The sequence below is a fragment of the Pleuronectes platessa genome, chromosome 3, assembly GCF_947347685.1.
Source record: "Pleuronectes platessa chromosome 3, fPlePla1.1, whole genome shotgun sequence".
NCBI classification, from domain to species: domain Eukaryota; kingdom Metazoa; phylum Chordata; class Actinopteri; order Pleuronectiformes; family Pleuronectidae; genus Pleuronectes; species Pleuronectes platessa.
This window is the reverse complement of record NC_070628.1, coordinates 8,618,609-8,643,457: the sequence shown is the minus strand read 5'-3', so window position 1 is coordinate 8,643,457 and position 24,849 is coordinate 8,618,609. Positions and strand designations below refer to the sequence as shown.

The window sequence follows — 24,849 nt, the reverse complement described above, 5'->3', positions numbered from 1 at the left end:
TTTTGTATGCGATTACCAATGTGGCAACCATCTTTCCTCAACCTGTCCTACCTGGTTACCACTCACCACAGGCATTCATCAGCCTGCTTTGTCTCAACGGCTCAAATCGTCTCAAGGGAAAAACTAAGATTCAAAGTCTCACACTAAGAATAAACTATAGGCATAAATATCAGATTTTGACATAACCCAGAATTTACTGTTATGGGAGTGGTTATGTGAGACTGCTAAAATCACAAAGCATGGTGTGCTAAAGAATAAAAAATAAAAAAAGATTTTCTTAATGACATTGCTATTTTTTGGCAAGTATACAAAACCATATTAACTGAGCAAGTTAGCGAGATTTTTTTTTTTTTATCTCATCAAAACACATAATACGCTTTTTTGGAATGTTGTTAGTTAGAGATTTTGCTTATAATCTAAAGTTTTGAACAAATTAGGCATGTCAGTCAAAACCACAAAATGTCAACCCTTGTGGTGATGCTACCGAAAACAGTTGCCCAAAAGAATCCCAATTCATCCTCTAAGGAGCTTGAATGTCTGAACTTAATTTCATGACAATTAATCCAAGAGTTGTTGGGGCATGTTACTCAAAATAAAACAAAAAAGTCAAACATAGCGTATGAGGAAATGTCTGAGGATCACCAAGGTCAGAAGGATTAACATTTTTTGGAGACCAACATTTTGACCATCTGACCGACAAATCAATGTTGCCATCCTCAAGATACTGGGCTTGAATGTATAAAAAAATACCAAAAGAAATACTAAGAAATAAACCTCTTAAAGTCTGTCATTATAAGGCCCTTGATCTCATGGTCCTGACACTGGCCATAATCAAAAAATGTCAGCATGAGTGGAAGAGATATGGGCTGTGAGCAAAAGTAGGAGCCGGTATCTTTAGATGCTTTGAAGCTCATCCTTAACGAGTCTTCTTTCATGACTCTTAAACACCCCACATCTGGTGAGGGGACCGCCGACTCCATCCGTACAGCATGAGTTCATCAACCCCTCCGACAACTGGAGAGACTATATAACAACCATATCGATGTGTTCTGAGGCTCAAAGGGGAGAGGAACCAGAAGTGGAGTGTACTTTGCGTGAGAGGCAGAAGAAGTAAAAGGACACTAAAGACAGTAACAAGGCTTTACTGTTCTACTGGGAAACAGAAATACTCTTCAGGAAGCTTTAAACATTTATTTGGCCTTATCTCCTCTAATTGGCTTAAATCATCCGTAATTGTTTGCACGTGTCTTTATGGGGAGCAGCTCCCAAGGTCCGGACAGAGACTCGCCATGAGCCGCCAGGCAGAGCTAGAGAAGCAGTATGATAATAATTGGGTTTACTGATGACTGGATGAGCCAAAGTGCACCGTGAGGGAGAGTTTGAGATAAAGCTGAACCTGGACGTTGAAGATTCGAGGACGCTGGACATTCCGAAAGGGGCACAGTCTCATCTCTGGTAAGGAAACACTTCATGTCCTCTAGGTGCTATGATCACTGTACCTGGAAAGCACGGAGGCTCGGACAGTGCATGAGTGAGGGAATGAAAAGGAGGAAGGTCATCCCAGCCCATCACTCTTCTAGCTGTTGTTGTAGTGTACCCCGAACGATTTATTGACCATCTCAGGATGCACTCTGTCAGAGCAGACGAGGGGAGCGGAGGCAATGGGTGGCGCAACCGCAGAGGAAGGGAGCGAGGGAGGCAAGGGAGGCCGATATGAATGAGTGAGAGTGAGGGAATCCGTTTCCTTGGGCTCATTGATAATGACATACCTGCTTGGGCTGTCCATTGGTCCTATAGCACACACTACTTAGGCTCTAACTGGAAAATCAATAGGCTCCTCTCGCAGAGACCTCTTGCTGCCGCGGCTCTTTGTGATTGGCAGCTGCAGCCGAAGGTCGTCCCTGGTGACCATGAGAGTTTGGCGGAGCGAGCAGGAGGACGGGGGGGAGGGCGGGGTGCAGCCCCCGCAGTTTGACACTTTAGGGAGAGCTTAACGATATGAAACTGGTCGCTACATAGAACCAGGGTCTTTTCTTTATTTTTTGACTAAGTGACCAACCATTCGTCCACTCCAGTGAACCCCGGGTAGCCGTCACCGCCCCACTAATTAGAGGTACCAGTGCCTTCTCAATGTGGGGTGTTAATCATTGCATAGCCCAAGGTTGGACATTGATCTTTGGACAAAATGGACTGGCCTTTTCTTTCCACCAGAATTTTCTGCTTGGTCTTTGAAACTTTTTGGAAACACAGCATTGGGTATCTGATGGATTGAGGACAAACACCACAGCCCCACAGAGAGACTGGTCAGTCAGTGGTCAGGTGATGGACGTATTCCATTGATCGTTGCTCTCAAAATGATATAGTGCTAACACTTAACGTCATCAGGGAGTGTGACTCATTTCATTTGGCCACGTCGACACCGTCAGCCCTCGTGTTTGTGTTCCGTCCATCTGCCGAGAACTGAACACCCATTGCAAGAATGTAGAACGTGGAGGCCGGTGCTGTGCCAAGTTATCACTGACTGATGGTGCTATCAGCAGCTGGGCAGGATAGATACACTGGCACGGAAAGATTTCATTATGTGAGCTATGACCAAGACACCGACTTTATATATGAACAATAGGGAGTGAAGACTCAAGCAATATGTCTGTGTGATAATTTCATTCACATCTGCATCCTAAATACTTAGTGTTTCTGTAGCATGCAAGTTCACACAATATATCATTGTTGACAGTGCAAACTTTATGTTGCCGGTAAAGAAATATAGTTTTATAAAGATAGTGAGTTGATAGATAATCCCAATTTTCCAAGATGGCATACATAATCTTTAAATTTTATAATTTCACAAAATGACAAATACATGCATCTTCCAAAGATTAAATACTTTTTTTGCAGCTGTCACACGTAACTTTGTGTCCATCAGAACTACACTCCGAAATTAATAGACTTTGATCTCCCCAACGGTATTTTTAATACTACATTTGAATTTTTTACATGGTTAATGTACCACATACTCAAAAAATCTCACATAGGATTATTAAATTGTTTTCTATGCCAGAGGAATAATGTATAATACCCTCAGAATGTGATACGGCTCTAAGGGAGGGTTACAAATATCAGGTTTTCGCAGACATTTTCGCAGACATTTTCTTTAACCAATCTGCTGGAAGTGAAGTGAATTTCACTTCCTCATTCATGCAATAGTAGCAGTCTCCAGGAGTGGCTCTGCAACGATGACTCCACATGCAATATTAATGATTTGTGCCGAAACACAGAGAGGGCTCGCCTAAACACACACACACACAGGCAAACACACATCTGCTCTGTGACTTCATCAGTTCTTCTATCTGCCGAGCAGATGCAGGGGCCTGCCAGGCAATTAGTTGCCTGCGATGATTTTCTTTGAGTCCTCTATGGAGGCAGCAGCTGCGTCCACCCGGGTTCGGGAGACAGCGAGAAAATGTGTGAACACAAGCATCAAAAAGGTACTCGGCTCACATGTGTGCAGATGTTGGTCTTTGTGCACATGTGCATGTCGGTGTGTGTTGTGAGGCAGCGAGCCACTTTCCCTGCAGCTATCATGTTTCCAGAGGGAAGGAAAAAAGGGGGGAGAAAAAAGGAGCACTACAGAGCAACGCCGAGCCTTGACATCCCCCCTCCCTTATCACTCACTTAGAAGTAAAAAGCGCAATAACTCCAACAGACACGAGGAAGAAACTTTTGTGCCTCCTGTTGCAAAACAAAGACATTTTCTCCGACTGCCGTCTTCAAAAAGACGCCTGAACGTTCAGAGACGTCTTTGCGTGAACCGTTTTTGACTGTGTGTGTGCTTCTGTCGTAAAGGAATACAAATGTAAAGGCAGTCTGTGGAGTATACTGTAAACTGGTACTTCAGATTGAAGACTCAACAAGTAGATGAGCCAAAAAAAGTGTTAATTTACGACGAAAATCCAACTTGAGTGCAAAGATTTTAAGACATTCAATAAAGAAGCTCCTTACCAAATCTACTTAAAATAAATGGCAAAGACAAATGGTGTCTTAGAGGTTGTTCTGCTATTTGTAAACTATGTTATAAATATAGTTTTGTGTAAATAGTACAGAGGAGAGTAAAGGAGAATAAGGCTGAGACAGTGGGAAAGAAAGACAGAGCGAGGACAGAAGTGGAGAGGGGGAAAAAAAAGGAGAAGCAATGAGGTTACTCATCAGCTGGCAGAGATTTGCAGCAGGCATGGACACTGTTTTGTGCTGGTGAGGGGGATCAGTGTGGAGTCGTCACACAGGCTGTGATCAAAGAGCTCCCTGACAGGCTCCTGATCTTCTCTCCAGTCGAGTGTAGACCAGGGGGAAACTCTTTAGGAACCACAGATAATTCTGAATGTTCACGGGACATAAAGGGCACACAGAAGTAGCAAGCAGGGACGGACGAGAAGTGATTGAGTGACACTCTGTTGGCCACTTTCCTTAGATTTATACATAACGCTAAAGCTGCTGCACAATACAAAGTAAAGTAGAAATAAACTTAGTGCTAATAAAGGTTAATGCTAAAAACGAGGCTCCTAAAGTTGTTGCTAGCTGCGTGGGCAGTGTGTTGAACATTATGTACACAGAATGCCCACAAGGTGAATGCTCATATTGTGAGTTACGGTTAACCTTTCCACATCAACCGCCAAAATAAAGCGATTTAATTCAAAATCAATTGACTTACAACATCTTGCACTAAAATTAAAATAAAAAGCAGAATGCGGTTTGATAAGAGAGTGGATTCCTAACGTTGTTCTAAAAGCTTTGGGTTGTCATATATTTTACAAAGCTACAGTTAGAATGCCCTTCATAATATTTGGACACTTGCTCTCCAAGTAGGGTCGATTAATCTCTGGAGCTGTGAGCTTGATAATAAACAGTCACCATGCAATCATCAGCCAGAGTCTCTTTTTTTTATTTTTTTTTTTATCCTCATTTACTTCTCTCAGCTTCTATCTATTCCCAAATTCCACAGCCACATTAGTGTAAGTATCGCTTTGCTTGAATATGATGTGAAGGGAAGGAATGTCAACACTCAGTTTAACGCTCAGTTTTGATTTCATAATAAATCAAGGGTTGCCAAGTCAACTGTTGCTTTTCTCTCGCCATAGTTTCTCTACTCTTGTTGGTTCTCGGAGGAATCTCTGGATGTGCATAGTGGGTTCATTTTGCAGCTTGTGCATCAAATGCAAATGTCATGACTCACCAGCAAATTAAACGTACTAATCTGTCCTCTTGAATCCTTTGTTAATCCATTTAATGATGATTAAGTAATTCATTAATTTGCCACTAATCCTCTCGACTGTTTCCAAAGTTAATTTAACTGAGGATAAGTACTACGCCGTGATTTATAACTTACAGTGCACAAGATTTAACCAAGAATCCTGAATAAAACAAGTATCTTCCTGCATTTGGCCAATATATTAATAATATATATGCTGTTTGTGATTCTTATGTACAGTCAAAATTGTTTGTGTTAACTTGTGCATTTAGATTTTTGAATAGAGCTTTATTTGTTACGTTGAGATGAGCTCAAATAGCAACCAGGACACTTTCACTTCAAATCAAACTAAATAACAAATTCATAGAATTTAATCATGAGTTTCTTCACACTCCCTAAAGGCTCATCGGTGGAAAAAGGCTTCTTGATGAACTCCAGAGGAATTGGGCAACTATAGCAGGGCTATTAATCTTCTATTAACCTTTTTCTGATGTTTATGTTTGCAGCTTATTTCAGAATCCAGTGCAAAGTCGGTCACATCCTACCAGTAAATGTATTTCTGCAATTCATTAATAAACCAAAGTAGTTTAATTAGGTTAAGTGTGTTTTAAACATTTGATCTGAAATAAACATAAGCATATGAAACTTTTCTATTTCTTTACTCTTTGAAACAACAGATATTATGCATCTTAAGGCAGAGGAAATATCATATAGACATTTTCCACTCTATGCATCTTTAAGTTCAACTATTGGCCTTATTGTCTGAGATGTACTTTTACATTAAGACCTTCAATAAAACAACACAGTCAGATTAGGAGTGTATTTAATTCTCTGAAATTAATGGAATGATTGGAATATACTTGTCTCCTTAAATAAATTGCTCTGGTGAAAGACTTTCTGTTCAGAAAAGAGTTTTAAAAGTTTGAAGATTTGAGTTGATTCACAAAAGCCTTTATAGACGTTCGACCAGACGGTCGCGAAAAAAGGCGCAGTTAAGTGAAAGTTTACGCAAATGACCGTCACCTCATTAACGGGACTTGCAGACATGTGGAGATGTGACGATAATAATAATAATTTAAAAAAAATCAGATGGATCTTCTTTTTTTTTTTAACGCAGAATGGTGTTTTTCCACCATGCTCAGAAAATCTAAACGTGTCCCACACTCCTGCCTCTTGTCTGCGTGGGGGGACAAAAAGAGGAGTAATGGCTTCTTTAGTCCTCAACGTGAAGTCCGGGTGACAAGATGACTTCAATTACAACCTCACTGAGCCTCATGCGTAAATTATTCAGCATGGACAAGATTCACGGTGATAGAGCCACAGGCGAAATAACGTGTGTTTATTTATTTTTTCAGTTTGAGGCCAAAGTCAAACGTTTTACGTCAGCTCCTGTGTTTGGATATTAAAATATCTGCAGCAAAAATATCCTTACACTTCCAATTAAATGACCAGTTTGGAGGATGAATGCAGTTGGGACCACGGGTTTTTCTAAGTCTGCAGCTGCAGGTGCACACGAAGAATGAACTGTGTTTACTGGTTCACAATAAACAAGGGTTTAAAAGTATTTAATGTGGATTAAGAAATAATTAAAATCGCTTGGAAAAATAGAATAAAGAGGAATTACAGTAGATCCTAAAGGAAGACAGTAGGAAAACAAGAAAGACATTTTCACTTTTAATTTAATTTACAAACTGTGTGATTCGCTTAGAAATCTGGATCAGAAAAAGTTAAATTCGTATAAACAACAGTCTTTTTAAGATTGAAGCCAACACGCGTCATTGATTTATTTTTATACGGAAACCAGGGCAAGCCGAGAATAAAACGTTGTCAAAATAAAACATCTATAATTACTGAGCCTTGCAAATAACAACAAAGATGCACAGACGTGTTAGAGAGAAGCAGAAGCAGGAGACTTATCTGCAGAAGTCTCTAAAGTCAAAGGCTGTCACTCACACTGTCTCTACAACAATCCTCCACACGCACCAGGAGAAACTGCGCGTAAAGAGAGACCCACAAAAAAACAAAAATGCTTTACTGCAGCCCGAGAGGACGCTGGCATTAGCCCGTGAAAAGGTTTGTGTTTCCCTGCGTGGACCCGGGGAGCAGCGGGCAGCTCCGCGCGCCCGGACGCTGCCGCTGCGGCTGCACAGGAGATCTCCTGCAGGAGCCCCCGCGTCCGCCCCGGGCGCCTCTGATTGGCTGCGCGCACTGACAGCTCCGCACATGATTGCAGGAGGACAAGCCCGACCCCCTTCCACTCGTCCTAGAGGAGCCATTCATAAACTACACGAGTCCGGCTCACAGCTGAGTGTGGACGAGAAAGTGAGCGGGGGCCGCAAGAGCAAGGAGGACAAGAGTGAGAAGCGATGAGTGGTCACAGATGCTGTTCGAGCCTTTAGCGCCTGCAGCCCGGGACACGGATCATTACGCACCCGCTGAATATGAATCGACCTAGCCGTGCTGGAAGAGCTCAGTCCCAATGATATTTAGCTGTTGCGTCGCATCCCTATCCGTTTCCTCCTCCTCACACTGACGTCCATCCGCTGCAAAGGCAGGAACAGAAAAAGAAAAAAGAAAAACTTTTGATTACTCATTTTTCCTGCACGGGGAAGCGTCTGCCTCTGGCTTAACCGGTAAGCATTGGATCCGTCAACTTACTGCGACTCCCCGGTGTACAGCCCGGACCTCTGCCCGAACATGATAGCGACGCAGGCGAAGCTGGTTTACCAGCTCAACAAATATCACAACGAGCGATGCCAAGCTCGCAAAGCGGCCATTGCGAAGACCATACGAGAGGTCTGTAAAGTGGTGTCGGATGTCCTGAAGGAGGTGGAGGTGCAGGAGCCCCGCTTCATCAGCTCCCTCAGCGAGATAGACGCGCGCTTCGAGGGGATGGAGGTCATCTCGCCCAACGAGTTCGAGGTGGTGCTGTACCTCAACCAGATGGGGGTCTTCAACTTCGTGGACGACGGCTCCTTGCCCGGCTGCGCGGTGCTGAAGCTGAGCGACGGCCGGAAAAGGAGCATGTCGCTGTGGGTCGAGTTCATCACCGCCTCCGGGTACCTCTCCGCCAGGAAGATCCGCTCCAGGTTTCAGACCCTGGTGGCGCAGGCCGTGGATAAGTGCAGCTACCGCGACGTGGTGAAGATGGTAGCGGACACCAGCGAGGTCAGACTACGGATCAGGGAGAGGTATGTGGTGCAGATCACCCCCGCGTTCAAGTGCACTGGGATTTGGCCTAGAAGCGCCGCTCAGTGGCCCATGCCCCACATCCCCTGGCCCGGTCCGAACCGGGTAGCAGAGGTCAAAGCCGAGGGGTTCAACCTCCTCTCCAAAGAGTGCTACTCGTTAACGGGGAAGCAGAGCTCTGCAGAGAGCGACGCGTGGGTCCTGCAGTTCAGCGAGGCCGAGAACAGGCTGCTGATGGCCGGCTGCAGGAAGAAGTCTCTGTCCATCCTGAAGACCCTGAGGGACCGTCACCTGGAGCTGCCCGGGATGCCCCTCAACAACTACCACATGAAGACCCTGCTGCTGTACGAGTGCGAGAAACACCCGAGGGAGACCGACTGGGACGAGTCCTGCCTCGGAGACCGACTGAACGGCATCCTGCTGCAGCTCATATCCTGTCTGCAGTGCCGCAGATGTCCCCACTACTTCTTGCCAAACTTGGACTTGTTTCAGGGAAAGCCTCACTCAGCCCTGGAGGCTGCTGCGAAGCAGACATGGAGACTAGCGAGAGAAATCCTCACCAACGCCAAAAGTTTGGACAAATTATAGAGCGATTGTGGAGAAAAGAGCCGAGAGACATTTTGGGATAAAACTTCAGAGAAGGACAAAGATGATTCTCAAAGCAATGTGAAAAAAAAACTTAAAAAAATTCAGAAACAAAATAATGCAGAATGCAAACATCAACAGAACCCCCCCTTTTTAAGAAAAAGAAAATGGATGAACTGGGCCACTGCCAGAGAGAAGGTGAAGGTACATTTTCAGACAAATGTAAGAACTTTTTAGTTGTCTTCTTTAAATGTTTTCACAAAGTGAAGAAACGTTTATTTAAATATATGCACAAAAAATCGTTAAGTGAAAGAATAAAAATGTAGCGTGCCAAGTTCCATTTTTTTCATTATGTGACTTTAAGAAAAAAAGAAATGTTAATAAAAATGTTGCAAATTAACTTACAACTTGGCCTCGTGTCTTGACGTGTTGTGACAGGTGAGGGCAAAGACGGCGCATTTTATTTTGTTATTGTCCAACGGAAATAATCACTAATTTAGTTGTTTTCTAAAGAGAAAATAAAAATGTAAACAGTAAGAAAGTAGCACATTTTTTAAAGGAGGAATGTGCAAAGCCGACTTTAGGCCGTTTGTTATTTTAACAGTGCGTCACGGGCTCAAAAGGATTTTAGAAAGGGTGTAAATCAGACGACTCATGTTAATATACGGGAGCATCTCTGCTGTGTTCTAAGAGGCCTGCAGCTAAACCCTCGTCTGATTAATGCGGTAGAAACCAGATAAAACACTTTATCTTACACACGACAACTCCACATTCTAACTTTATTCCACATGACCGAAAAAACAAATCACATTCAAATAACTTCTGAAGGAAATTGAAAAAGCCCATTTTCGCACACGTTAAAATCCTGGAGCGTTCAGGTGCAACAACCAACTGTAGGTCAACAGACCTCTGCAGTCAACATGGAGTTCACTACTGACAGTGTTTTAACCAGAGCACAACAATTGTGCGTAATTTAATTTGTGTGATCTGCTTACAGGGAAACAAATTTGCTGAGGAGCGAAAAATGATCAAGAAGGCCCGATACAATTTATTTTGATAATTTAACTAATTATTAGAAAAAAGCTGTAATTTCGTGCAACACACCACGAAAACAACACGTGTGATTCCCGCGGTTTTATATTAACTTTCCCCATTCTCAATTTAGAAGAAAATAAACAAATTTCACGTTCAATGGAAATATTGTAACAAAATAAATGTATTCTGACATCACGCCTCAGGAACATTCCCCCCCCCCCCCCCCCCACGTGAATTCAAACTCAGCCATATTGTAACTTCAACCACAGGCTGACCAGATATTGAATCATCGACAAACTTAGAAGCAACACCAATGCTTCAAATATTTTTAATATATATAGCATTATTGCAGATAGGCCTCTAACACGTGCTCCATTCAAACATGAAGCTTGCATGTAGTCTCCCCATGCCAGGGAGGAGGGGGGGGGGCTGCTGTTAAGTGACACTTTGGGACGTGATCATTGGAGCTCGGGTCTCTTACCTTAGGATCGATGGCCTTGAAGCTCGGCTCGTCCTCCTCCACCTCGAAGTAGAGCTCGGAGGCGGTGATGGACAGGGTGCCTTTCACCACCGCGGCCGGAGCCACCAGCTGAGCGCCGGTGCTCAAGTTTACTGAGCCTGGAAGAGTCACACACACACACACACACACACACATAGAAGCCGGTTCAACCAAAACAAGCCCTTCTCCGTGGAGGGGAAAATATAGTGGCTTTAAAACACTGTAAAGCTAAACGTACACAAGCTAACACAGGGATGGGCTGCAATGGATGATAGGCTTTAAAAACACACTGTGCGCCTTCACCCCGGTGTCACGTGGATAACTTTACGCACGAAATTTGAGCGTAATTTTTTTAAAGTATCGCTTGTATCTCAGCAGATTTGAGAGACTGTTTATATTGAACTATTTTCTCTTCTTGCTGCAGTATTATTAAATAATTCGGCTACTTCACAAACTGCACAGTGTGTAGTATCCCCCCCTTAAAGTAATGCGCAATTATGTCTGAGTTCAGGATAAGCTAATAAACATGGGAACTGTAAATGACTGCACATCCCGATGGCTACTAAAATAAAACTAGCTGCTACGGGTCTATAATACTCAAAATAAATATCGTAAGACTTTAAGACATAATTGTCAAAAAATCGGCATGTCCGTCAGAATCAATGGATCCTAAGCTCTGTTTAATCTTTCATCAATCTTAATTTATGCCAGTATGACAATGCGAGGCCGGCTCAGGGGAGCTGTGGGTGGAAGCCCGGCCCGGCTCGGCACATACGAGCCATTGTGTTTGCAGATGTTGCAGCGGGGAGACGAGGCTCCGGAGCCGGGCTCTGATTTCCCCCAGCTCCCTCCTCACTCCGGCGCGCGGATGGAGTAAACACACAGATGTATATTCATGCCTCCGCCTCGCCTCAACCCCGCGAGTACTGACATGTTATCCGTGGGTTGAAATAACATTTTTATTCAAAGACATTCAATTAGCCTCCACCTGAATCAGACAGCTGCTTAAGAGGAGCGGCTCAGCGTCTCCCAACAAAACCCCCCCGACTCAATTCCCACAGTACACACACACACACACACTTCACTTTATTAGACAGGATTCAACGTTTAATCCCGTTGTCAGCCACAGTTGCGTTATTCTAATAGCAGCCTGAGCCTCATTAATGCGTCTCAGTCCGCAGAGCGCTGTCACTGCTCGTGGGCAAACGCGGATTACGCAGCAATCCGATTAGCGGACTATATGATATTTAATTAAAATGATTTAAACAAGAAACGCAACAAAGAATCCGCAGCATCCTGAGGTGGATAACATTTCTTGTGAGGCTGTGCTGCAGCTGCATGATCAGGCTCGTGCACATGGGGGTGGGTGGGGGAGATTTTTATTCAGGCAATGGTGCTTTTTCTTAAATCAGATAATGTCCCATTTCTGGGTGAGCAGTATCCTGGGATAAACTCTGCTACTGCTGGGTTTAGAAAAAATGTTTACAGAGTTGCTACTCAGGCCTGTGTGTGTGAATGTGTGTGTGTGTGTGAGTGTGTGAGTGTGTGTGTAGCAGACCTCCAGGGGCAGAGACAGAAAACTGGATATTCTGTGTTTTCAACCGCCTTTTCCTACAAGGCGGTGGTGCCATAATGGAAAAAGGTGTCCCTACATATAATGCTGTGTAGTAAGAAAGTGCTACACGGTCATTAAACGCCTAATTTCCTTTTTTTATAGGGGGCTCAGCAAGAATCCGACAATGAATCTCTAAAAACCGGGTTAGGGTTAAAACAGCTGAACTGCATCTTGGGAAAATGAGTAACAGCACGAAACCAGGAACTATACAACTGAGCTGCTGCAGCACAACAACCCAAATGCACAAGAACGTTACATTAAGCTTGTTTCTTTCCATCCTTTGAGCTGCAGGGCACAAACCACACAGTGAAATGTGTGTGTGTGTGGGGGGGGCAGCCAGGACTGAGGGGTGGCTACGGGAGGTCGAGGAGGATGAGCTCCTTCTCCTTACCTGCTAAATTCTCCAGGTCCTTCTCGTCCAGGCTGGACAGAGTGTCATCGTCCCCGTCGAGGGACGTCTCACTCTCTGAGTTCTGATGTCCCAGAGCGTGACTCCTGATGGACTGCTTGCCTTTGAGAATATCCTCCTCGGGCGCTGGAGGGGAAAGGGAGGAGGCTTTCTTTTATTATACCTTTAATAGTTCAACCATTTAAATACAGTGTTTCAGGTATTTTATCTTTAACTGGTATCAAGCACCCAATACAACTATTGTGAGTTATCACTGCAAACAGGAAAAACATGATGAATGAAATGTTGTTATCACTTTATTTTGCAGATTTGACAACTTTTCTAAAAAAGGGTTATTAGATGTCTTGCTCTGCCTTCATCTAAACAACGGCTATTAGTGCTTGGTGATCAAATTAACAAAACAACACAAAACCTTTACAAATATATCAATTGTGAGACTACTTAGAAAATAATATTATTTTTAAATGGTTTCATTATTTTCTCATTTTCCAAAAGCAACTACAAACCAAAGAAAAGGTATGAAAATGTATGTTTTGTAAAATATACAAAGTTTACCATCAAATACAACCGTACACAACCCTTGAATCTCATCACACGTACATGCGGGCGAATGAAAACAGCAAAAGAAAAACCAGTCTGACATAATCCTCGGCCTAAATGCATTCTGCTCTTTAACATACCTCAAACCCAACAGAGTTTCACACACGGCTAATGCAAACACATTTGGACTAAATGGGGGTCGAACACTGACCGGTTTGATTTCAACTGAACATGACTTGAGGTTCCAAATGGATTATTTAAGAAAAATGCTAATCTGCAAACATTTACTGAACTGTGCATTCCCCAGTGTGGATGCTGAGGATCCACAGACTCAAGTCCTCAGCACAAAGACAGGCTGGCAACTCCTGTTCCTGTTCCCTATAGTGAGCGCTCACTCCTTCTGTGCACGGCTGATTTCTAATCCACGTAAAAGCAGAAGATTTAATCCAGTGAGTCGCCGCATGAACATACAACTGGTGGAGATTTGTTTTCATCTTCACCTGAGAGGAGATCAATTGCACTTCCTTTAAAGAAAATGCCCAGACGCGTCATGTGGCTCTATACTTTGAAAACCCGCTACAAGAGCCTGGGCTAAAAAATCTCTTGTCATGGAAAATATGCGGCTCGCTGATATTTAGAATGGTCTTCCTGTAATTAAGCCTCCCTGGAGGATTCTTTAGTTAGCAGCACCGAAATTACTACCAGCTCCCCTAATACATACCACATGCTGTTGTATTCACACCAAGCAAGTGGATAGGGGACTTGTCAGATGAGCTTAAAAAACAGAGATGTAGTTCTACTTCTTTGTATTTAAACTGCAAATGGCCCAGAGAACTCTCACCTCAGTACGCAGACAGTACTACCATACAGTATCCAGCCCTGCCAATACACGGTCTGATGCAACTGAACCTCGTGACTGGGCCGGAGCTCTGTTCCCTCTATTACCATCAAGCACAGGTTATTAATAGACCCTCGGCCAAACACGCATTCAAGTGGCTGCAACCCAAAATAATGACCAGGCTGCGTGTTGTTGTTCGGCCGAGTTTGTTGGAACGGCAAGAAAAGGCAATTTTGACCCGAGTTGTGTCACTTATCACCACGTGCACGTAAAAGAAACGTGCACGTGAGAGACAGGCCGTTCTCTAACTCGCTCTCCTCCTCTCACGCTCACTTGTCCTGTTCCTGAAGTACAGACGGTTTATTTTGTTCTTGTTCTAATTTGACAACCCTGTGGTTTTAGTGCAGTGTGTGTTTGTGTGAGTGTGAGTGTGTGTGTGTGTGTGTGTGTGTGTGTGTGTGTGCAGAGCTCTGTGCAACATTTAAACTCATGAAATCAAAAACAATTTCACTGTGTGACTGTAAAATACAGAATTCACTAATAATAACTATAAAATGAAATATACTAAATATAAATATACAATATAAACTTAATCTACATTATATACTAAAAATACTAGTTGCAATTTATAAGTGTAGCAAGTAAAATAAAGATTGTAGCTAGACAATCCAAACCAAAAAATCTGTAGTTTAAATTTAAGTATAATTTAAAAAAACGTCACAAGGTTGAAAAATCAATGCAAAGAGCAGGCGTGCCACATTAACAAAAAAGAAACAAATCTAACTGTGCACTTCAACCTCATCACTCAACACACAGGGAGCAGAAATGTGCATAAATCCCAACAGGTTCCACTTTTTTCCGAGACCCCATTTCCCCGACTGAGAGGTTCAACTACCTGCTTACACAACTCAAGGCATGCATGGTCACAGCAATTAAATTGTCAAAATTAACAAATTTGTTTTTAACGGGAGCGTAGCCAGGAGTGCGGTCATGAGGCGAGTATTGATTACCGGGGGAACAGAGACATTAGTCTTCGGGTATTTACTCTGCCACCTCTGGTCCACGCGCCCCGGACCAGACAGAATCAATCCCCAGAAAAGATGGTTCTTTTCCAGCCATAAATACACAACGGGCTACTCAAGCCTACTGGCAGCCCGGCACTCCCGTGGAAATCAGCCTGGCACCGTATGAATGATAACGGTTGTCCAGATCCCTGAATGAGGAGATGCACATTTCTCTCCATGCATCAAGGGAAAAGACGAACATTTCAATTCTTTAAAAAAAGATTATAATAATTTTCTCCCACCAAGTAAAGAATGCAAAATATTTTCCTTTTTGCTTCTTATTTCGTGACGATGCGTGAGATTGGGAAAGTGCAGCCACAAGTAGCAAGAAAATTAGACTAAATTCAGACTTGATCTCATCCTAAATATTTTCTTAGGGAGCGAGACGGCGTTTCCCCCCCTCTGCATCTGATGAATATAATTACAGCCAGATATGACCTTTGTGCTCTGTTGGAAAAACTCAGCCCCGCATTCTCATCTTGAGCTGCACTTCCGTAACAAATGTCGGGTCGACTAAAACAAGACTAAAGGTTACATCAGAAAATGGATGCCGTCAGGCTTCAATGTCAAAGAGTTATTTTAATGATATATTCCCATATTTCAGCCAGGCAGCAGCGCTCTCTGGAGGTAAGCATACCCCGGCCACGACTCGCTGCTGGCTATTTATACACAGACTTTGACTTTGAAACCAAATGTTGTTTTCAGGAATTTGTCTTTTTTTCTTTTCTCCCCCCCCCCCCCCCCCCCCCCAAGTGATGAATACATGCAGCACATGAGCTGAAATAGTTTGGAATAAAATTGAATAACAGATCAAATACCTGAGTATTCAACTCACAGCTCGCCCTTCAACACATTTTCTAAAAGCATTTGTGACGTGGGGGGGGGGGGGACATGTGATTCGTCTGTTCTCTGTCATGGTCGGGCTGAAGGGAGAACAAGGAGGAATAAAGATGGAAACTAAGTGAAGGTCGGAGGCGTGTTGCAGGAGAGGAGCGAGCAGCTGGACTGTGGCCCTCGCTCTGCAGCTGCCTGCTCACCGCGGCCATTACTGCAGACCTGAGGTCTCCGTGGATCCTGGGATCCTCAACGCTTATTGCTTTTAGATCACATTCCTATCGACTCCTGTCACACCTGCCATTTGTCTCCGGGACGGATGTCTCGTTTAAGGGGACTTTTCGCAGGTGACACATTGAGGACGTTTTCTTTTTGGTCCAGAAATGGACGATTTATTGGAGAGTAATTGATGGAACTAAAAGTGCAGGCCCAGTGTGATGATGATGATGATGATGATTGCAAACCCTTGTGTGTGCGCTGGGTAATTTGTAGAAACGGGGGATTACCTGGCCTCTAGGAGAGAAATGAGACTCCCGGTGTTGCAGGGACATGTGTCATTTAGATATGGTGGTGTTAAGCGACTGCTGGGAATTTCAAGGTGTTCCTCAGACGAGATTTATTGAAAGTCCGCACCTGACTTTTGTGGATTCACAGAAATAATGGAGGAATTCCAACTTCCAAAGGAAATAATAATCAGTGTTATTACTTTTAATGACACTTAATGTAAGGGGAGCTTTTCCAAATCAAGTTAAATTGTCCCTCAACTTTAAGAGGCTCCAAAAACAAAATGAGCTTTTTCTTTGTGGAGCTTCATTTGCATTTCACTACCGTAATATTTCACCGAAGCACTAGTGCAGCTTATTATTAACAATGTGTTTGACATTGAATAAATATTTAATGACATTAAATCAATAAATGAACTATAAATATGCAGCTCAAATTACATTTCTGGGGAGTAAAATGTATTATGTTTATTCCTGAAAAAGCTAATTATGCTACAAAAAGGAATGAATCAAAAGGCACAAAACCCAAAATGACGCTACACTGGAAAATAAAAATCTCAATAAGGACAAACAGAAGAGAGGGGGGGTAGTGTTAGTGTTACTTACCACTGATATCAGCCACTGTGATGCAATGAGGAGAAAAAGAATGATACGTATTCACATTTTATTTCATTCACAATCTTTCCGTTTCAAATCTGTATTTCTCTTATTAAAGCATGCCGACACTCTCGTTACCACTCGGGTTTTGCATAAAGCCAGGCAGGGTATAAAATTACCTGTGTGAAATTCAAGTGAGGGCCCTATTTTACTGGGTCCTGTGGCACAATAAATCTTTTATTGCAACGGGAGGGCTAATTTTTATTGCCTTGTACCTGGTGCTACCACCAAGCGTGTGAGACGAGGAGTGCAAACAACAGGGGGGGGAGGAGGGAACTGTACTGACCATGCTCGGCGGCGGCTTTGAGGGTCGCCTCCGAGTGGTTGGATCCGAAGGGGTTCCTGATGAAGCGACGACGCCGCCTTAAATCGTCCTCCCAGTAGTCCAGGCGCCAGAACTCCCTCGGCCGGCTGCAACGAGACACAAGCAGCACATGTGTTAGCAATTACCAGCCAGCATGGTATACCAGCCCAGCATTAGCACACGGTCCGAGCAAGCAAACATAGAGCCAGCATTGTGTATGGTGGGTTTTTTAACCCCTCAGATTCACTCCTTTTACAAAAAAAAAAAAAATCCTTTATACACAGGTTTAGACCCCAGATCATTGCATCCTCGTCTCTGACACTGACAGTTTGTCCCTCTCCCGATGCTAAGGTGATCCCTTCTGCCTCCCCCCCCCCCTTCTCTCTTTGAGAAGGTGACCTGAACACTACCATCACAGAAGGATGAGGGAACGACAGTGAAACACACTTTTGTGGCACGTTCTTCCATTCCGGGCCCAGCAGGACGCCTCTCGTCAGGACCCGTGGCTCTCGGGATAAGGAGAAGGCCATTACAGACACAGAGGAGGAGGGGGGGAATAGCATTACCGATATTAATCAATGTCTATAGGCTCCATTTTTCTTACCAATTTACAGCTCCTTTTTACCGAGCCAGCTCCGTAAATCATTCTGCTCCAACAGAAAAGAAAGTGTTAACTTTTCATGAGGAGTCACTGCTATGTAGCCTCGTGCCTGTGTACTGTGGACCAGTCTATCATGAAAAATCACACTGGAGGTGATTTCATTCAAATATAATCTAAAATATTCATTACACCCGTTTTTTTTCTTCTCTAATTCTAAAACGTTTTTTTAACGTATACTCTACAGAACCAGGAGGCTGTTGCTTCATTAGAATTTAAACTCAGAGCATGTGTTAGTGATCAACAGCTCAGGTGGGGAGGGAGAAACAACATGCACTTGGATCCTTGGTGAGAAGAAGTCATGACAGTTGGACTCAAGTCAAAAAGTTCTGTTACGTCCTCTGTGTTTATTCTCATGAGGAAAAACACTGAGAGGGAACAACACAATCATAGGTTGGTCCTGTTTTGGGTTTGGTCTTTAAACTCAGGATGAAATCTACAATGTACAGGGCCTTGGTAAAATAGTGGAAATGTCTATTCTAATGTCTATTCCACTGTGATGTTCGAAAAATGAAAAGTACATGTTTGTTATTATTTATAATTATATATATATCGATTTAACCTAAAACTTGTGAAATAGGCAACACTAAAACTTTTTTTCTCAAAAAAGAGAGGTTTTAAAGATTTCTAAAGCAACATTTTAAAATCCCGACTTGGTTCATGCAGGCGTGGCGGCTGTTTATCCTCTTCAAGATGGAGGAAGACACAGTTTACTGTTCCAGTGGCACAAGCTTCTGAGGGAGAAGCCCAGCCGACTTTGTGCTCTACTCTTAAACGCTGCTCTGGCTCCTCACAAATCTTCAGCTCAACACCAATGATCACACGGGGGGGGGGCGCCTCAGCCAGAGATGAGCGTTACACCAGAAAACAAAATACTATTTTCAAACATGTATGACCTTCCTAATGAAATTAGATTATTGTATCTATGTGGATGTACTTTTATCAAGATCCTTGGATTATTATCCCTCGGACATCCGGGAAACACAGCAAACTTGAATGGGTTCTTCCATAACCGATACTACATCCTTCCACCAAGGTTTGTGATAACTCCTCAAATAGTTTTTGTGTAATCCTGCTAAATAACCAAAAAAAAAAAAAAAAAATGGACCAGGATGAAAGGCTGCTGCAGCTGCTGGATGCAAAGCAGTGTGGTGAGCGCATTTAATTTGGTGCATACGGGAAAACCACAAAATAAAAATAAAACATATTAAAAATGACCCAATATAAAACTTCCTGAGCCTTAAAAAAAGAAATCTGTATATATTTTGCTTTGAACATTTGGGTGCATCATTTGACAGAGCAGTTGGCCTAGTTTGCTGGAAGCCAGTTGGAGGCAGCGGGGACTCGGGCCTGTGCTGGACCAGATTTCACAGCCCTGACAAAGACCCCCGCTCCGTGTTTGCATGTGATAGTCTCCCAACGCAAATGACCACTTCATCATCCCGCCTGCGATGGTATTCATCTATGAAAATAATTATCAAGGTTGTGCACGACTCCTGAACCGGGACGCGCTCGTCTCTCATCCCATGAAAGAGGAGGTGGGGGTGGGGTAGGGGGGGTCGGTTACATTCACACAATACACATTAATCCATCAGGAGGGGGAGCCATTGGCTGGAGTAATTAGTCACAGCATGTGGGGGGGGGGGGCGCAGCTCTGCCAGTCATCCTCACCCAGCCACCGCGCCATGAACAGGCGACAATGAAGCTTCTAATGACGGCTGGCTGGAGGAGGCGGACTCACGATGAGAGATACCTCGTCATCAATCCCTGATGAGAGCGCCGCCGTAACAAGAATGGAGATGTACAGCGCTATGCGACACCCCCCCAGACCCCCCATACACCCCCTTCCCCACCACCACCGTACATTGAGTGTGTTTCCACAAAGATGATAAATTATTCAGAGGCCATCCATCCTCCCCGGGCATCCGTGGCACAATTTACCGAGGCGCCCATTCTTCAAAATAACAACAATTAAAATCACAAAGGGGCCGGCGTTGTGCTGGGGCTCACGCCAACCACTTGTGTAATTAGTAATTAGTTCGGTCATAAAAGGTGTCTGGAAGGGCCCGCTCGTTAAGTCTGAAGTGTGTGCTGCCTGATGATGAGAGGGAGGCACACACACACAGACACACACACACACACATTAACTGACAGAGGGTGTGTGTGTATATGTGTGTGTGTTCCTGAAAATCCTAAGCAATACGTGATTACACATCCCTGTTTGCGAGCTTCACACGAGGCTCTGACTTTGTGCGCCTGCAGACAAGCCTGTGTAATGTGGACCACATTGGCTCCTGATGAAACAGGGTCCGTAAGAGTTTTATGTGAGGTAGTAAAGAGTAATTACCTTTTTTTTCTCTCTCTCTCTCTCTCTCTCTCTCTCTCCCTGTCTTTTCTTTAAACATCTTCTTGATGCTCTTCAAGTCCCCGGAGTTGTAAATTTAAGGAGGTTTACCAACAGAGAGGACCAACAGGCTCAGGTTTCTCCTTTTTATGTGGCCCCGACGCTCCGGCTCTCTAATCACTTGACAAAATAGTTGTGCGTTCGATTTAATAAGGTCGACACAAACCATCAACAAGCTGCGCGGAGATATTTTTACTGGTGGAATTACATCAAAGCAGAACTGGTGTCGCTGCTCGGAGTCAAAACAAATGGTTTGATTGTTTGGAGGGTTCGGTGCAGGATTAATGTGATGCTTATTTTGAAAGAACAGCATTTTGGAAAGTGAAAGGCACAAGTGAGCGACATTAACTACGTCCTCTACAATAACACTGCCTGACACACTGGTGCAGTTTACCCTCATAACATCGCTCCAGTGACTGAAATCACAACTTAGCTGTTTACAGACGTGAACTTATGAAAATGACCCTGATATCGGCTCTCATCTCCAAAACCTCTAGAATCTCGACGCCTTTCCAAGTTGACATCTTCATTTTCCACGTGTACAGCTCCTGTTTATCATCCTGAGATATTTATATTATTTTAGATTCCTTCTGTATTCTCACATCAGCATTGTCCAAACATTTCAGTGGAAGACTTGGAGAAAAGTCTCCAGAGAATGTGCAACTGACTCGGACATTTGCATTCTCACGTATAATTCAGTGCACGTCTGAAAGCAGCTCGTTTGACTTACAGACATTATTATTATTATTATCATTATTATTACATGTCATTTGGTCGTTTGACGCTTTTGTCCAAAGCGACTTACAATTAGTACACTCAGCTTTTTTATTAGGGGCCGATTAATATCTTGCCAAGTACACTTCGGCATGCAGATGGGGAAGAGTGGGGATTGAACCGGCAACCTTCTTGTTGGAGAACGACCACTCTACCCCCTAGGACACTATACATTTTGAGTTATAGTAAAGCAGCTGTTTTGATTTTACCTATTCATGTTTCTAAAGCACTCGTCGATACAAGGTCAGTGTTACTTATTTCTAATTTAGTCAAATTTCTAAACTTTCTTTTGATACATGAATTTATATATTTTTTAAAACAGATTCTTGATGGTATTTTCTTTCCTTTGTTGCAGATTAATAATTTTTGTCGGGTGCAGAACCAAGCCTAGCTCCCTTGAGGGGCATTAAGGTTTAATCATACACTAAATATACCACTAATCTAGCATTAAGATATACCCTGAAATAAACAATCCAACTAACCTCCATTAATCATCACATAACACTGAGACCTGTGGGTCTTGTTGTGTACGATGGGGCAGAATTACTGCTTATCACTCTCAAGCGGCCGGTTTGAACATGTTAATAGATCATCTCTGCAGCTCCTGAAAGTTTGATAGCGACTGTTCATTCGCTGACAAGGACAAATGATTGTCATCCATCACCGGCCGGGCTGTGCAGAGACAGACGCGTCACTGTGTCAGTCTTTAGATGCATTGTGCTGTTTGTTTTTAAAACTGCCATCGGACCTTTGTATTGGTGATACTCCTGATTCTTGCCTCCATCAAGGACCTGATGTTTTTAGATGTTTTTTTATCAGGATTACACAAAAAAACACAAAACTAACTTTCACCAAAATAAGGCCAGGAGGGATTTTGTTACGTTTTTGGGGAGGATGCGTTTTGAGGAGGGGGGGGGGGATCTTTAGATATTTTGGGGCCATTTAAGCTTTGATTAGAGTTTAAGCTTGAAAGAGAGAGAACGAAGGATGACCGGGTTAAACCTGCGGCCGCCTAAAAGGACTCAAGCCCCCGCACATGGACTTGAGGAATTTATTCATCATTATGTGAATACAACATTACATTACAAGTTGCATTTGGACATTTTCATCTATTTCTAATTAAATAACGTGTGGATCTTGATGTAAAAAAAAACATAATATTTAAGGTGTGCTATGAATATATGAGTTTGTACAGTTTGGTGCAGGATATTAGAGGATTTATTTTTCTCCCTATTTTTCTATTATAAGAGTGAGACAAATGTGTAAGGACCGTTTAGCCCTGTGAGGTTCTGTGTTCTACAGAGAACCAATCCAGTGTATTATCATTTCATTTGAATAAGGCTTTTTGGGAAAACAAGAAATATTTACCAACACCTTTACCTAAGCCTCTGGCGAATAAGGAGAGGTAAAGGAAATGCGTCTGTTTTAAATGGGTTTATCTCCAAAGCATTTGATATTATGTAAATGATAACATGACCTTTATCAGAGCGAGCAGGACACGCAGAGTGAATATGCTTTCATATATCACCACAAGCGACTGCACTTTGGCACAAACAGTCATTCATAACCTTTCTGCTAAATTAATGTGGGTGCAGTCAATGAGACCTGCATATGCAGAATAGATTTCTCCCCTTGCTTATTTTATATTAATGCCGGATCCCATTGGCAGTCCTCAAATTGCTCAAACATTGCGGCGATCCCCAAGATCATTTTGCTTTGATTTGCATAAACCATGTGTTTAGAAGAAATGGGAGCAGATAGATTGAGGATTTGTCATGTGGAGGCCTGGTCGCTGGAGCAGCGGCTCTTTGTCAAACGGTGGCAGCGATCGCTTCCCTGGTATCTCCAGACTCAAATTAAAATGAAACAGGACCAAACACCTTCACGCTGAAATTGTTTGGCATGATTAAGTCTTGCCGAAACGACTTTGGTATATGTGCATTAATGCTTATCCTCGGCTCTCCGATGAGGTGCACAGCGGACCATCTACATGTGTGCATGTTAATTCACCTCTGCCGATGTTTGTAAGATTTACCAGAGGTAATGTTGAGGTCACAGACTCAGGCAGCGTTTCCATCTAATCCTCTGAAATGACAGTGAGTCCACGAGTAATCCTCTCCCCGTCCTTGTTATTCATCACAGGGGCGACTCATTTCATTTGTCCAGATTTGAGATTAATTTAAATGTCTGTGAGTGATAAGATCTATAATGTTTTTACAAAATCATCATATACCATTAAAGTAAAACATGTAATTCGGGATTACATATTAGTTTAGACATTTAGAGGGTAGGTGCTATGACAATAAATTAATCAGATTCCATAATTATCATTATAGATGTTACATTTATTATTACACTTCAGTTCAAAGCCTGGTTTTTGCTCCAGTGAGGCAGTTGGGGTTTTAAACTGGGAGAACTAAACAGCAAACAACAACAAATTTGAAGTAAAACATTAAAAAACGATCTTGTATTTTTACTCCAATGCATTAACAATATATCTTTTGTTTTGTTGCCATTGATGAAAATTATATAGCGATAATTATCATTACAGTTTTATCACCCAGCCCTATAAGAGACTCGCCACACTGAAACACAGTCCCTGTACATTTACGTCTGTGTGTCTCATCATCTTCCCTTTTCTCTGACTGCTCTGCCGACACACTAAGTGCACAACAGTCTCATTACAAAGACAATGTGAGCATCTACCACTCCTCCCAATTAACTCCAATTTATCCGAGAGCTCTCAAAAAGCCATCTGAAAACAAGAGTGTGTGTGATACAGCATCTCGGTAACACCAGCAGCTTGTGGGGATCAAACTGCTCCCATGGGTGGGGGGGGGGGGGGGCCCAAAAGGCTTCAGACTCCCCCATAATGCAGTGCAGCCAAATGAAATAATGCAAATCGGGCCCTAATTACCACCAGCTTAGTGTGCGGCTTCCAATTAGCAGCAATTACACTCAGTGTAAATTCACCAACAGAAAGCCTGACAATTACAGAGTGATCATATCAGATTTCATGGGAGGTAAAAAAAAAAGTGTTGTGTTTAGTGAGGTTGTAAATAACAAAGCTATTCCCAAACCAGTGGAGAAAAAAAACAAAACGTTTTATTCTTTAATGTTAAAACAGCTTCGGCTCATGAATACTATCCAAGCATCGGAGACATAATAAATAGTGCACGAAGACTTCCACTGCTGCAGCACTGAAGTGGTACCATCTGTATTTTTGATGAAGAGTCACATTTTTCCCTGTGATTTTGACAACGTGCATTTAAGGCCATTTATCACCTCGGCTGCGAGGTAATGAGGGCATCCACTGGACCGGGGTTGCATAATTCTGCCATTACTGGTCCATTGTAATAATCTTCTGACCTCTAGCTTTCAGAGCTGATCTTGAAGTGGGATGACAAATCTGAACTCGCGTTTTCCAAACACGGGCCAGAAGAAAAATACAGTGGACAAGCTCAAGGTCAGAACCCGGGGAAGGGATTTTGTTTGTCTGCATCTAAATACAACAATATGGGACCATGTGTAACCTTGCAACATATACTACTGATAGAATTGCACAAAATCAGAAAAAAGAAAGTCATCTCGCTCGTTATCGTGCTTGTTAGCCCTCTTGTATTCTCACTATTAAACAAATCAGTCACGTCTGTATACATAAGTGCGTCCTGCTCCTGAATCTCATCCAGCGAGGCCGTC

General features: G+C 43.0%; 2 protein-coding genes across 2 annotated transcripts in view; one reads left to right on the top strand and one right to left on the bottom strand.

Annotated features, from left to right (window-relative positions):
* The window catches only part of lrba (LPS responsive beige-like anchor protein), a 175,977-nt gene that overhangs the window by 58,816 nt on the left and 92,312 nt on the right, over positions 1–24,849 (bottom strand). Inside the window, exons 37-39 of the mRNA XM_053417628.1 lie at positions 17,297–17,421; positions 12,557–12,700; positions 10,533–10,669 (exon numbers count right to left, since the gene is read on the bottom strand). Coding sequence (XP_053273603.1) covers positions 10,533–10,669; positions 12,557–12,700; positions 17,297–17,421 — 406 coding nt within the window. The remainder of the gene's footprint in view (positions 1–10,532; positions 10,670–12,556; positions 12,701–17,296; positions 17,422–24,849) is intronic.
* Positions 7,520–9,416, top strand: mab21l2 (mab-21-like 2). Its single transcript, XM_053417630.1, has one exon. It carries the CDS (start codon positions 7,940–7,942, stop codon positions 9,017–9,019), a length of 1,080 nt encoding a protein of 359 aa, XP_053273605.1. The 5' UTR covers positions 7,520–7,939; the 3' UTR covers positions 9,020–9,416.

Excerpts from the sequence above, each read along its gene's own strand:
- mab21l2 (XM_053417630.1), top strand. The coding sequence starts at position 7,940 with ATGATAGCGACGCAGGCGAAGCTGGTTTACCAGCTCAACAAATATCAC.